At 52.5% G+C, this 11336-nt stretch overlaps 1 protein-coding gene across 1 annotated transcript in view; it reads left to right on the forward strand.

Moving 5' to 3' along the window:
- The window catches only part of ABCC3 (ATP binding cassette subfamily C member 3), a 39614-nt gene extending 28655 nt beyond the window's left edge, over positions 1 to 10959 (forward strand). Inside the window, exons 19-31 of the mRNA XM_009911475.2 lie at positions 171 to 354; positions 1243 to 1345; positions 1997 to 2150; positions 3415 to 3622; positions 4114 to 4424; positions 5040 to 5239; positions 5330 to 5456; positions 6165 to 6266; positions 7208 to 7354; positions 8597 to 8755; positions 9115 to 9281; positions 10186 to 10380; positions 10553 to 10959. Of these exons, the coding sequence (XP_009909777.2) occupies positions 171 to 354; positions 1243 to 1345; positions 1997 to 2150; positions 3415 to 3622; positions 4114 to 4424; positions 5040 to 5239; positions 5330 to 5456; positions 6165 to 6266; positions 7208 to 7354; positions 8597 to 8755; positions 9115 to 9281; positions 10186 to 10380; positions 10553 to 10661 (2166 nt within the window). The 3' untranslated portion in view covers positions 10662 to 10959. The remainder of the gene's footprint in view (positions 1 to 170; positions 355 to 1242; positions 1346 to 1996; positions 2151 to 3414; positions 3623 to 4113; positions 4425 to 5039; positions 5240 to 5329; positions 5457 to 6164; positions 6267 to 7207; positions 7355 to 8596; positions 8756 to 9114; positions 9282 to 10185; positions 10381 to 10552) is intronic.
- The last annotated feature ends 377 nt before the right edge of the window (positions 10960 to 11336 follow it).

An 11336-nucleotide genomic window follows, 5' to 3' on the forward strand; every position in this document is an offset into this window, starting at 1 on the left:
AGTTTGTGTCCATGTTTCCAAGCTGCTGTGGCTGGCAAGGACAGAGTGGGATACGATCCTTCCCTCCACGTCCCAGACGCGTGGTGGTGTGTGGGCTGCTGGGCAGTGCTTGTCCTCACAGCAGTGCCAGCTGACAGCTGTGGGGCTTTGCTCTTTTTCATTCTGTCCAGACCCGAGTTCTGGTGACCCATGGAATCAGCTTCCTGCCTCAGGTCGACCACATCATTGTCCTGGTGGATGGCAAAATCTCTGAAATGGGATCCTACCAAGAGCTTCTGAAACAGAACAAGGCCTTTGCAGAGTTCCTGCGCAACTACGCCTTGGAGGAGAACATTGAGGAGGATGAGCCAACAAGTTGAGTGCTGCTGTTCCTTCAGGCCTGCCTGGCTCTGTCACACAGCCTGCAGCTCCTGGCTCTGTGTACAATGTCCCTGCTCTTGGCTCTGTGTCCAGTGTCTCTGCTTCTTCCTGACAGCCCAACGCTTGCCCCTGAGTCCAGAGCTGTGTCACTCCTTAATGTCTCCACAAATCTCTGTCAAAATTTCACGTGGCTTGTCCTAAAAAAAAAAAGGGGGGCAATTTTTGTGTTAGAAATTATCTGAGAGCTGGGAATTTATTTCCCAATTAGCAAGGTCAGTCCCAGCAGGAAAGCAGAGCCAAGCCCAACCTGGGCTTGCTGTCCAAGGGGCTACCCAGAGCCTAGGGATTTCTCTGTTTATTTTTTGGGGAGTTTTGTGCAGCCAACTTCCAATGATGTCACTGTTCAGTTGGCTGCTGGGTTGCTTTTCTCTTGGTTTGGTGCTGATGGGATGATAGAAGATGAAAGCCTTTTGGTAGCTGTTTCCTCTGTGTGACAGCCTTCCCACGCTCTATTCTGGCGGCACTGCTGCCCTCCAGTCAGGCAGAGGGGCATGCCTGGCATCTTGCAGCTGCAGCAGAGGCTTCCAGGAGTTCTGACGTGACTCCCCCATCCCAGGATCATGCCTAGAGCATGCCCTCGAAGTGAATTCAGCTAGAGCCAGCTGTAACACTATTGCTTGGTATTTCTGATGCACTGGAGGGATGTGATGCCAGTGCAGCTGGCAGCCAGCCTGCCTTCCAAGATCTTTGCTGTCTGACTAGGAGAAGGGATGCGAGCAGAGCTCTGGGGGACTTTATGCTCTGTGATTTTCCTGATGCAGTGATTTTTTTCATGACTTTGGTTTTGCTACAGCAAATCTGAGGTGTGATCTTGCCTTGCAGTGTTGGAGGATGAGGTTCTGCTGGCTGAGGACACCCTCAGCATCCACACTGATCTTGCAGACAATGAGCCAGTGACCAGCGAGGTCCGCAAGCAGTTTCTTAGGTAAGCACAGGGCTTATGTGCTCACAGTCTGGGACAAAACACCTGAAGATGTCACTAACATGCTTCTCTGGGCTTTAGTTTCCTCTTGTAAATGAGTTGGGTTAGTGTCCCTTAGAGAGTAAAAGTGAGGGAACATGCAAAGAGCAAAGCCCTATTCCTGCAAGGCTCTTTTTCATCTTTAACTGAACCCATGTCCTAGAGAAGCTCTCTGGTTCCCAGGTGACACCACTGAATGCATTTTACCCACACAACCCTGACCTGCTGCCAGCTGGGTGAAAAATAAACACTTTGCATTGTGCTTTTCTATTGGGAATCTGGGAATCCTATAAACCTTTCATAACCATACCCACAGCTGCTATCCTGGCACTGAATGCATGCAGAGAAGCTCAGGGGTTGGCTCTGAAGTGTCTGTCTTGTGATGAAGCCTGTAAAGGCCTTCACTAAGGAGCCCAGGACCTGCCACAGCCTCTGACAGGTTCTGTTCATCTGGCATCACTGAATGCTCAAGAGGGGTGGCAGCAGTACCCCTAGGTCTGAGGGAGGCTGGCATGGGAATGCAGCAGAGGAGCTCGGAATAGGTGCAAGCTGCTGTGTCCCTGCCTTGCCTTAGCCCTGCCACAAGATGCCCTTTGCCTCCTTTGTTTTGCCTAGGCAACTCAGTGTCGTCTCTTCTGAGGGAGGAGAATGTCCCAACAAAACGTCAGCCAAGCGAAGGGTCTGTGAAAAGAAGCCAGCAGAGCCCCCTCTGCCCAGGAAGAATCCCAACGAGAGGCTTGTCCAGGCTGAGACCACTGAAACAGGCAGAGTATGGTCTGAGTGTGGTCTGAGCCCTCCCTTCTCTCTTGGGAAACTTCATTTTTCTTTTTCCATTTGATGCAGTTCTGGTGACTGTGGTGTGCAAATCCTGACTGCAGGCTTTAGGCGTTCATTTGGTGGTCACTGAGCATTCACATTTGGGATTTTGGCAGAGGATTCTGCAGCTGGCATGGCCTAGGTGTTTAAGGGGGGGGTGGGAAATATAAAAAAATCCCTTCCAGCTGCTGCCAGAGTCCCCTGAGCCCATGCAGCACTGTGCTGCACATCTCTGCCTTAGCACTGCAGAGCTCTCAGCGCTCTGGGGTTCCAAACCCTTTAGCTGCTGGTTCCAGCTGCAGCAGTGGGGCTCTGCTGAGCTGCAGCAGTGGGCAGGAGCCACTCCCATCCTTGAGAGCATTTTCTGCTCATTGGTGCAGAAGGGGCTGTTCTTCTTCTGAGCAGGAACAGAAATGGGAACAGAGAAAAAGAGAAGGAAGAAAAAGAGGGGAATGCAAGAGCAACAGGACAGAAAGGAGCAGTGAAGGAAACAGCAGCATGGAGGATTTGTTAAAGAAAAATCCTTCCTGTGCTTCAGAAGGCCCAGACTGTCCTGCTCACTCTGGTGTCCCTGCTTTCAGCTCTTTCTGGGGGTTATTTTAACTTCCAAGACTCAGTCAGATGCACTTTGGTCCTTTCATTATTCCTTGTTCAGACACTGAGTTTTGTCCTGAGTCTCTGTCTCTTTTGCTTCTCTGCCTTTTTGCACTGCCTTAGAGACAGCATTTTTCCTTTTTATGCCACAAGCCTCCTCTGTTTATGGGCCTGTTGGGGGGCACCAGCATTTGGTACCTCATTTAAGCTGCCATAAAGACACCTGCAGGGAGGCACACTCAGCACTTTTCCTAAACAGGCCATTTAAAGCAGTCTTGAGCTTGCTCTGCCTGCCAAACTGCTGCTTTCACCCCAAGCCCTTGGCTCCAGTTCTCATTCCCCATCCTTTGCTGCTGTTTGATCAGCCTCTTTGCTTGCTTTTTTTCCCCCCTTCCTCTAGCACAGTCTTAAAATCTAATCCCCCCAAACTAATAAAATATAGCTCCTCAGAATGGAGGAGAAGGTCCTCACCCCAAGGTGGAGCTCAGGTAGCTGAAGTTTCTCCATGGTGTGTTGGTTTGGGTGGGTTTGAACTCGGCAGTTGCTCTGAGGAAGAAGTTTATTCTGTGTGTCTAAGCCCTTGGGCATTGTTGTGCCAAGCAGCTGTGGTGTGTGGTTTGCAGGTGAAGCTCTCAGTGTTCTGGCAGTACATGAAGGCTGTCAGCCCTGTCCTTTCACTGCTGATTTGCTTCCTCTATTGCTGCCAAAACGCTGCTGCCATCGGGGCAAACGTGTGGCTCAGCGACTGGACCAACGAGCCGGTGGTGAATGGCACCCAGCACAACACAGCCACGCGGGTTGGGGTCTACGCCGCCCTGGGCCTCCTGCAAGGTGAGGCCAGCAGGGTGCTGGCACCAGGTGGCAAAAACATGGCACCAGGGAGCCCAAAATTGCCCCCCAGATCCTATCCTAACCAAGGGAAAAGACTCAACCTGGAGCTGCAAAGTCTGAGCTCAGCCCAACATAAGTGATCTTGGTGTGAAGCTGTTGGAGGGGCTGGGTGGGCAATGTGGAGGCTTGGGAGAGGGGAGCTGGGGAGAAAGCATGAAAAAGTAGGTGCAGAAAAGGCTGGAGGGTTGGGGTGAAGTTGCATTAGGGCTTCACGGGGGCTTGCAGAGAGCTGAGGGAAGATGGTAGTGAGTGTGGACAGCAGGTGAGTCCTACAGGATTCCTGTGCCCTAGGCTGCAGTGCTGAGGGGCACGGTCAGAGCGGAAGGCAGCAAAGGGAGAAAAGCTGCTGGCACCACAGAAAGCACTGAGAGCCAGAGCTGCGCACTGAGAACCTCTGCTCTCTGGCTGACTTCTCTCCTCTTCACTGCCAGGCCTCCTAGTGCTCATCTCCTCCTTCATCCTGGCCATGGGGGGCATCAAGGCGGCACGGGTGCTGCACACGGCGCTGCTGGAGAACAAATTCCACACCCCGCAGGCCTTCTACGACACCACCCCCACGGGCCGCATCATCAACCGCTTCTCCAAGGACATCTACATCGTCGACGAGGTCCTGCCACAGACCATCCTGATGGCCCTTGGCACCTTCTTCACCTCCTTGTCCACCCTGATTGTCATCCTGGCAAGCACTCCGCTCTTTGCCGTGGTGGTGGTGCCCCTGGCCGTGCTGTACTTCTTTGTTCAGGTAACTGCAGGAGCAGCTGGCTGCCCTGCCAGCACCTCTGCCCTTTTCCTTGTGTTTCTCTTTAGGAAAATGGGGAGGGAATTGGAGTATCTGAATTGTAGCCTGAGCTATCTGAAGTAAATTCGTATTTGTGCAAATCTCAGCAAAAGCAAGGTGCTGTCAGCTGTGGACACAGGCTGGGCAGGCACAGCACCGGTTTGCTGCTCAGCAAAAACAAGAAGCTGCTGAGCACCCCTGTGCACCCCAGGGCATGCTCTGTGTGTGTCTGACATGCTGGTGAGGAGCTAAAACGTTGAAAAAGACTGCATCAATATTATTGACATCTGAGCAAAACCCAAGGAAATTTGATAGGCTGCAGAGCTGATAGTGGAGGTGCAAATTCATCTTTATTTCCCTGAAAAGTGAGGCTGCTCCAAAGGGATTAATTGGGCTGGGCTGCATCTAAAGGGTCAGAGAAATGCAGCTTGCAGCCCACAGCAACTGCAGATCCCCAGAGCTGTGCAATGGAGCACAGAGGTTCTGGAGGGTTGAAGCTCATCAGTGACAATGTCCTTTGAGCCCTTACCCCAGCAAAAGGCTTCAGCCTCAGCTAACAGCTTCCTGTGCCCCTGGCAGCGATTCTATGTGGCCACCTCACGCCAGCTGAAGCGCCTGGAGTCAGTCAGCAGGTCCCCCATCTACTCACACTTCTCAGAGACAGTGTCAGGAGCCAGCGTCATCAGAGCCTACAGAAGGGTGAAGTCCTTCATAGACATCAATGACCTGAAGGTGGATGAAAACCAGAGGAGTTACTACCCTGGCATAGTGTCAAACAGGTACAGCAGGACACAGCTTCTCCTTCCCACCTGGCTGTGTTTGCCTCCCTGCCCCAAGCTCCCCCCACTGATCTCTGCCCTCCTCACCAGGTGGCTGGGGGTCCGAGTGGAGTTCGTGGGGAACTGCGTTGTCCTCTTTGCTGCCCTCTTTGCTGTGGTGGGGAGGAACACACTGAATGCTGGCCTGGTGGGACTGTCGGTGTCCTACGCACTGCAGGTGTGTGGCAGCCTCACCCGTGGGGCTGTGGGGCAGGAGATGCTGCAGACACAGCAGTGGTCAGGTGCTTGTTAAAGCTGCAGTTAATAAGGAAATCAGAAAAAAATAGTCGTGGGACATCTAGAAACAGTGCAAACTTGCACTGATTGCTGACAAGCCATCAGCAAGCTTACATGAAGTAGGACTTCAGGGCACTTTGGGAGCAGCAGGGCTGTGCTGCACACCAGTATCCCCAGCAGCATGCAGGAAACTCAGGAAGAACGAAGTGCACCCACCAAGAGCATCATACCTGACAGCAGCAGAGCAGTGATGCAGGTGACCGCAGGCAGAGCAGCTGGGTTCATAAACAGGCACCCTAAGGCTTGCTCAAGCACACGGTGGGCAGATGAGCAGCTGTGAAAGCCTGGCCCTTTCCAAGGGCTTTTGAGATCCCAGGAGTGTGCTGGATTGCTGTTAGCAGCTCTCCAGCAGAGCTGGGGCTGGGGCAATGACTCCAAATCACCTTCCCTGAGAGGCTCATTTGCTAAATCACCATGGGAGGCACCACTCTCCCTGTGCTGCTTCATGCAAGCACCTGGTGCTCTACAGACCTTGGCATCCACAGGAATGAATCTCTTTTGGATATCACTGGGAATCCATGTCTGCTGTGGTCCTTACTGTGAAATCTGTTCTTTCTCTGTGGGTGATTTTTTCCTTGTCTTCTCCAAGGTGGTGATGTCTCTGAACTGGATGGTCCGGATGGCTTCTGACCTGGAGAATAACATTGTGGCTGTCGAAAGGATAAAAGAGTATTCAGAAACAGAAACAGAGGTCAGCTCCCAAGCTGTAGCCATCCTCACCCCGAGCATGGCAGGGCTGTAATGTTCACATGGTGTCTCCTCTGGCTCTGGAGAGGCAGCCCCTGCCCTGGCTGTGATCATTTCACCTGAACAAATGTCATGCTCTGCACTGGGATTTATGCCACCATAGCTCCAGATTAGTGCTGCTGCCCTGCAGCCTGTGCTTGGCATCTCATTTTCTGCTGCTGTCAGTGGCTGTAGCACAAGAGGAATGAGTTTTACCATTAGAGTATTGCTCCCATGGGCTTTGAAGGATTTGATGCTTTGTCTTGCCTGCATTTCTGGAGCAGTGACCCTGCTCTGAGCACAGCTGCCCTTGCTAGCAGGCTCTGCATGTTTGTAGGAGGGTTTCTGTTTGATCATCTTACTCAGTCCTCATCTCCCAAGAGAGAAGAACATCTCCAAGAACACTGCACTGCTGAATCCAGCAAAAGCCTCCAATCATCCACCTTAGCTGCCAAAGACTTCAAAAGGTGGCAGATGGAGCTGTGCTGGGAAATCTGCCCTGTGGGCACACTGGGTGTATGTGGTGAGAGTCTGCAGGACCTGAAGAGAGCTGCAGGGCATGGTTCTGCAAGTATCAAATGTGGAAGCTTCATGTGAGAAGCCAGACCTTGAATAAAGCACGAAGCAGGCAGGGTTGTCTTAAAGTTAACAGGAAAAAAAAATGTTAATTCCTGTCCAGTGAGGATTTGGCCCTGCAGGCTCAGATCCTTTCCCTGTGAGCTTCACAACCAAGACCAAAGTGAGTGGGCACTTCAGGACCCATGGGTCCCCCCCCCATGGCACAGTTATTTGATGATTTGGTGTCTTGGATCTCTCTCTAGTAACCCAGCAATGTTCATGTTGTTACCTGCTTGAATGATGTTTTCTTAAGCTGTGTGAGACATTTCTGACCTCTGTTTTCCTCAGGCTCCCTGGGTGATTGAGGGCAAGAGACCCCCAGAGGACTGGCCTTCCAAGGGAGAGCTGGAGTTTGTGAATTACTCAGTGAGGTACAGGAAGGGCCTGGATCTGGTGCTGAAGGGGATAAACCTCCAAGTGCATGGTGGAGAAAAGGCAAGTTACCAGCTGTGTGTCTGCTAGAACTTTGCTTTGGGCCTCCAGTGACAGAGGGAGTAGAGCACAGCATCAGCCAGCACACTTGCCTTGGTGCTGGAGAGCTGCTCGGGCTGGCGCTGCAGGAGCCAGCAGAGGCAACCCTGCTGTTGGTGTGCCTGCATGCTCCAGGCTGGAAGCACTGGTATGGGATGTTCTGAACTGTCGAAGTTAGGTTGGCAGCAGGCTCCCTGCTGTGCACCGTGTAGGAGGCACCAGTGGCACAAATTCAGTGGAACTGCTTTTCTGAAGCAATCCAGATGGGAGAAGGAATTCCAGCATTTCCCATCTGCTCTCTGGCTTCCTCTGTGGCACTGCTGGCATGGAAGGAGAAGTCATTCTTTGCTTCCCTAATCAAGAAGCTGTCTTTGATCTTGGAGATTGGCTGCTTCAGTTGGAATTTCTGGGGTTTGCTGGTGATGGGGCAGTTGGCATGGGAGACAGGCTGCTATCCAAGGAGAATTATCCTTAGACTACAGGGGGTGGCATCACCTCCTGGAATGGAGACACATGCTCCTGTGACCTCTGATTGTCCTCTGCAAAGCCTTTATTTCCTGTCCTTGAGTGTTTGGACTCCTAACACGGGTACATCAGCTAACCCCCTGGAGTCCTCTAGGCTGACTACAGGCCCTGACCTTTATTTGGGATAGCTACCAAATGCCAGGAATGGTACCACATGAGATCCAGTGCAGCACATGGCTGCCTGGGGAAGGATGGGTGCATTCTGTCTTGGAATCAGAGAATAGCTTGGGTTGGAAGAAACCTTAAAGGTCATCCAGTTCCAACCCCATGCCATGGGTGGGGACACCTCTTACCAGCCCAGGTTGCTCTGGGCCTCATCGGGCCTGGGCTTAGGCATTTCCAGGGATGAGGTGTCCACAACTTCTCTTGGCAGCCTCTTCTAGTGCCTCACCACCCTCATAGTAAAGAGCTTCCTAAAGTCCAGCCTAAATCTCCCCTGCTTTAGTGTCAAACTATTGCCCCTTGTCCTGTCCCCAGAGGCCCCTACCAATGTCCCTGACAAAGGTGTCAAGCAGCATCTGTGCCAGCACTGACCTCTGAGAGCCTCTGCTCGTTGCTGGTCTCCACTGGGACTCTGAGCCATTAGGCTCTTGCCTGTGCCAAGCCTCTCTGTGGGCTCTGGGGGGGTTGGTGTGGGCTTGGCTGGGTTTGAGCTGCCTTTAACTGGATGTTTTGTTGTAGATTGGAATCGTTGGCAGGACCGGAGCAGGGAAGTCCTCCATGACCCTCTGTCTCTTTAGGATCCTGGAGGCTGCGAAAGGGGAGATCAGAATTGATGGTGTCAACATTTCAGAGATTGGTCTCCATGACCTGCGGTCCAGGCTAACAATTATTCCTCAGGTACTGTTTCTGTGTATCACAATGAGGGAAGCATCTCCAGTAGCTTAGCTAATAAACCATCACTAATGGCTTATCTACAGAGCAAAATGCTTCATGAGGCTCAGAGATCTGCTCCTGAAAAACAAACCATGGGTTAAGTGGTCCTGTCCTGCTACCTTATGAGCAGGGGATTTAGAACAAACCATCTTTACAGGTGGAACCTGAGTTTTGAGTGGGCACACCAGGATGTGTTTTTGGTGTGGGTGGGACTGGGAGGTGGCCAACCCATAATGCAGCAGAGACTTTGAAGCAGTAACTCACATTATCTGCACCCACAGCAGCTGGAGCACTTCTCTAATGACCTTTGGGTTTATATTCAGGATCCTGTTCTCTTTTCTGGAACACTGAGAATGAATCTGGACCCATTTAATAAGTATTCAGATGAAGAAATATGGAAAGCTCTTGAACTGTCTCACCTGAAGAGGTTTGTCAGCAGTCAGCCATCCATGTTGGACTACGAATGCTCAGAAGGTGGAGAAAACCTTAGGTAAGGAATGCTTGGACTAGAAACGTGCTGAGCTTTCCTTCAGCACCTGAGCAGGGCTCACACTGCAGTGGGCTGTCTGAAACCGCTTAGTCACCTGTTGCTGTTTCAGGACAACCACAAAGGGTCAAATGCTTGCCAGCTGTTCTGCCTCTGCCACAAAAGATCTGGTTCCCTGCTGCTGGGGAGGATTTCTCCCAAACCATCCCCCTGAAATCTCTGGGTGACATGGTGTTAGGAACAGGCAAATCCCTTCAGCATGATTTGACAGGAAGGGAAGTGCCAGGGTAACATCAGGCTGCTGTGCAGAGTTGAGTCCTCTGCCTAAATGGACACCTCAGTAGTAGCTGTCTGGAGGACGCAGGACATGAATGGGGATGGTGCAGTGCTGTGCTCTGAGAGCTGTAGTGGCTCCTGAGGCTGTGCTGGAGCCAGGGGATGCACCTGGTGAACCAGTTCCAGCCTGTCCTGCAGAGACAGGGGTGCGCCTGTAGCAGGGCAGGAAGTGTGGGCTGCCCAGGAACTGTTGGGGTGTTGATGGCAGAAAGGACTTGCAGCCTCAGAGCATTTTATTTAGTTAATTCCCACCCCTTTTTTTTTTTTTTTAAGTTTCCTATGCTCAGTGTGGTTCCACTCTGTGTGCTCCTGGGAGCTCAGGCAGCCATTGGCTTCCTTGGTCTTGGTCACAGTGCTGGAGGAGGCATTTGGTGGCTCTGCCAGCACTGGGTCAGGCAGGAGGAGCAGGTAGCTGCTGAGGGAACTGTGTGATGCTGCAGTGTCTGTGGAGCAGCTTGGGCTCAGCACCGTGGGTTTGGTTGGGTAGCATCCTGCTGAGTGGTCTGGGGCAGGGAGCACAAGGGGCAGGGGCAGCAGAGCCTCCCGTGTGCAGCCCTGTCTCTGTTGACAGTGTAGGCCAGAGGCAGCTGGTCTGCCTGGCCAGAGCCCTGCTCCGCAAGAGCAGAGTCCTGGTGCTGGACGAGGCGACGGCAGCCATCGACCTGGAGACCGATGACCTCATCCAGAGCACCATCAGGAGCCAGTTTGAGGCCTGCACGGTGCTGACCATAGCGCACAGGCTGAACACCATCATGGACTACACCAGGTGAGGACCTGCACGACGGGAGGCTCAGGGGCATCTTGGGCACGGGCAGCAGCACTTGGAAGGGCCTGCTTGGTCTCTAGGTAGCCACACTTGGGCCTGTCAGGGTGTGACAGAATGGGATTTCACTTATCCTGGAGGGATTCTTCACCACCCCGCTCTCTGTTTTGCACAGAATTCTTGTTCTGGACAACGGGACTGTGGCTGAATTTGATACCCCCAGCAGACTTATAGCAGCCAAGGGCATCTTCTACAGCATGGCCAAAGATGCTGGACTGGCATGAGAAGACCCCTGGGGTTTGGAGGTGTTTTTTACTGTTATTAACTTGCCTCAAGAGTGACTTCTGAATGTACTGTAATTTACAAACCAGATTTTGTACTAGATTAACCTCATGATTGTGACCAGAGTCTTTCACAGCTCTAAGGGCCAGAAAGTGATTTTTTTATATTTTTTAATATTTTCTGTACACATGAAGTATTTTATTACTTGCCTTTTTTTCCCAAGGAATGACAAATGTTCTGCCAAGGAAACGTGTGCAGGGCAATGTGTGCTGTGTTCGGGTTTATAATTAGTAAATTATGTAAATGGTGCCAAATACATCTGGCTTGTGTGTTTGCTGCACGAGGATTGCCTGGGTCTGAAGCGCAGAGCCAAGCCCAGGGGCAGGCAGGGAACTTCTGTGTTAGCCCTGCGCGGCAGTCCCGGCCATCGGCACACAGCGAGTTCTGGCTGCTCTGAGGTGCCCGCTGAGCAGCAGGCACCGGCAGGCTGGCAGAGGGCTCCCTCTCGTGTGCTCAGCGCCTTGCTGCTGCCGCTCCCCTCCGCAGCGGCACTGGAGGGAAAAGCAGCAGGGCTGAGCTGGACGCCCCTTCCTCGCCCCCTGCTGCAGCACGGCTCCTCCTCTGCCTGCCCTGGGCTGCGGGGGGTCCCTCGCTCCAGGCAGAGGAAGCCGGCAGGA

This window comes from Dryobates pubescens, chromosome 20, assembly GCF_014839835.1.
Source record: "Dryobates pubescens isolate bDryPub1 chromosome 20, bDryPub1.pri, whole genome shotgun sequence".
In the NCBI taxonomy this organism is placed as follows: domain Eukaryota; kingdom Metazoa; phylum Chordata; class Aves; order Piciformes; family Picidae; genus Dryobates; species Dryobates pubescens.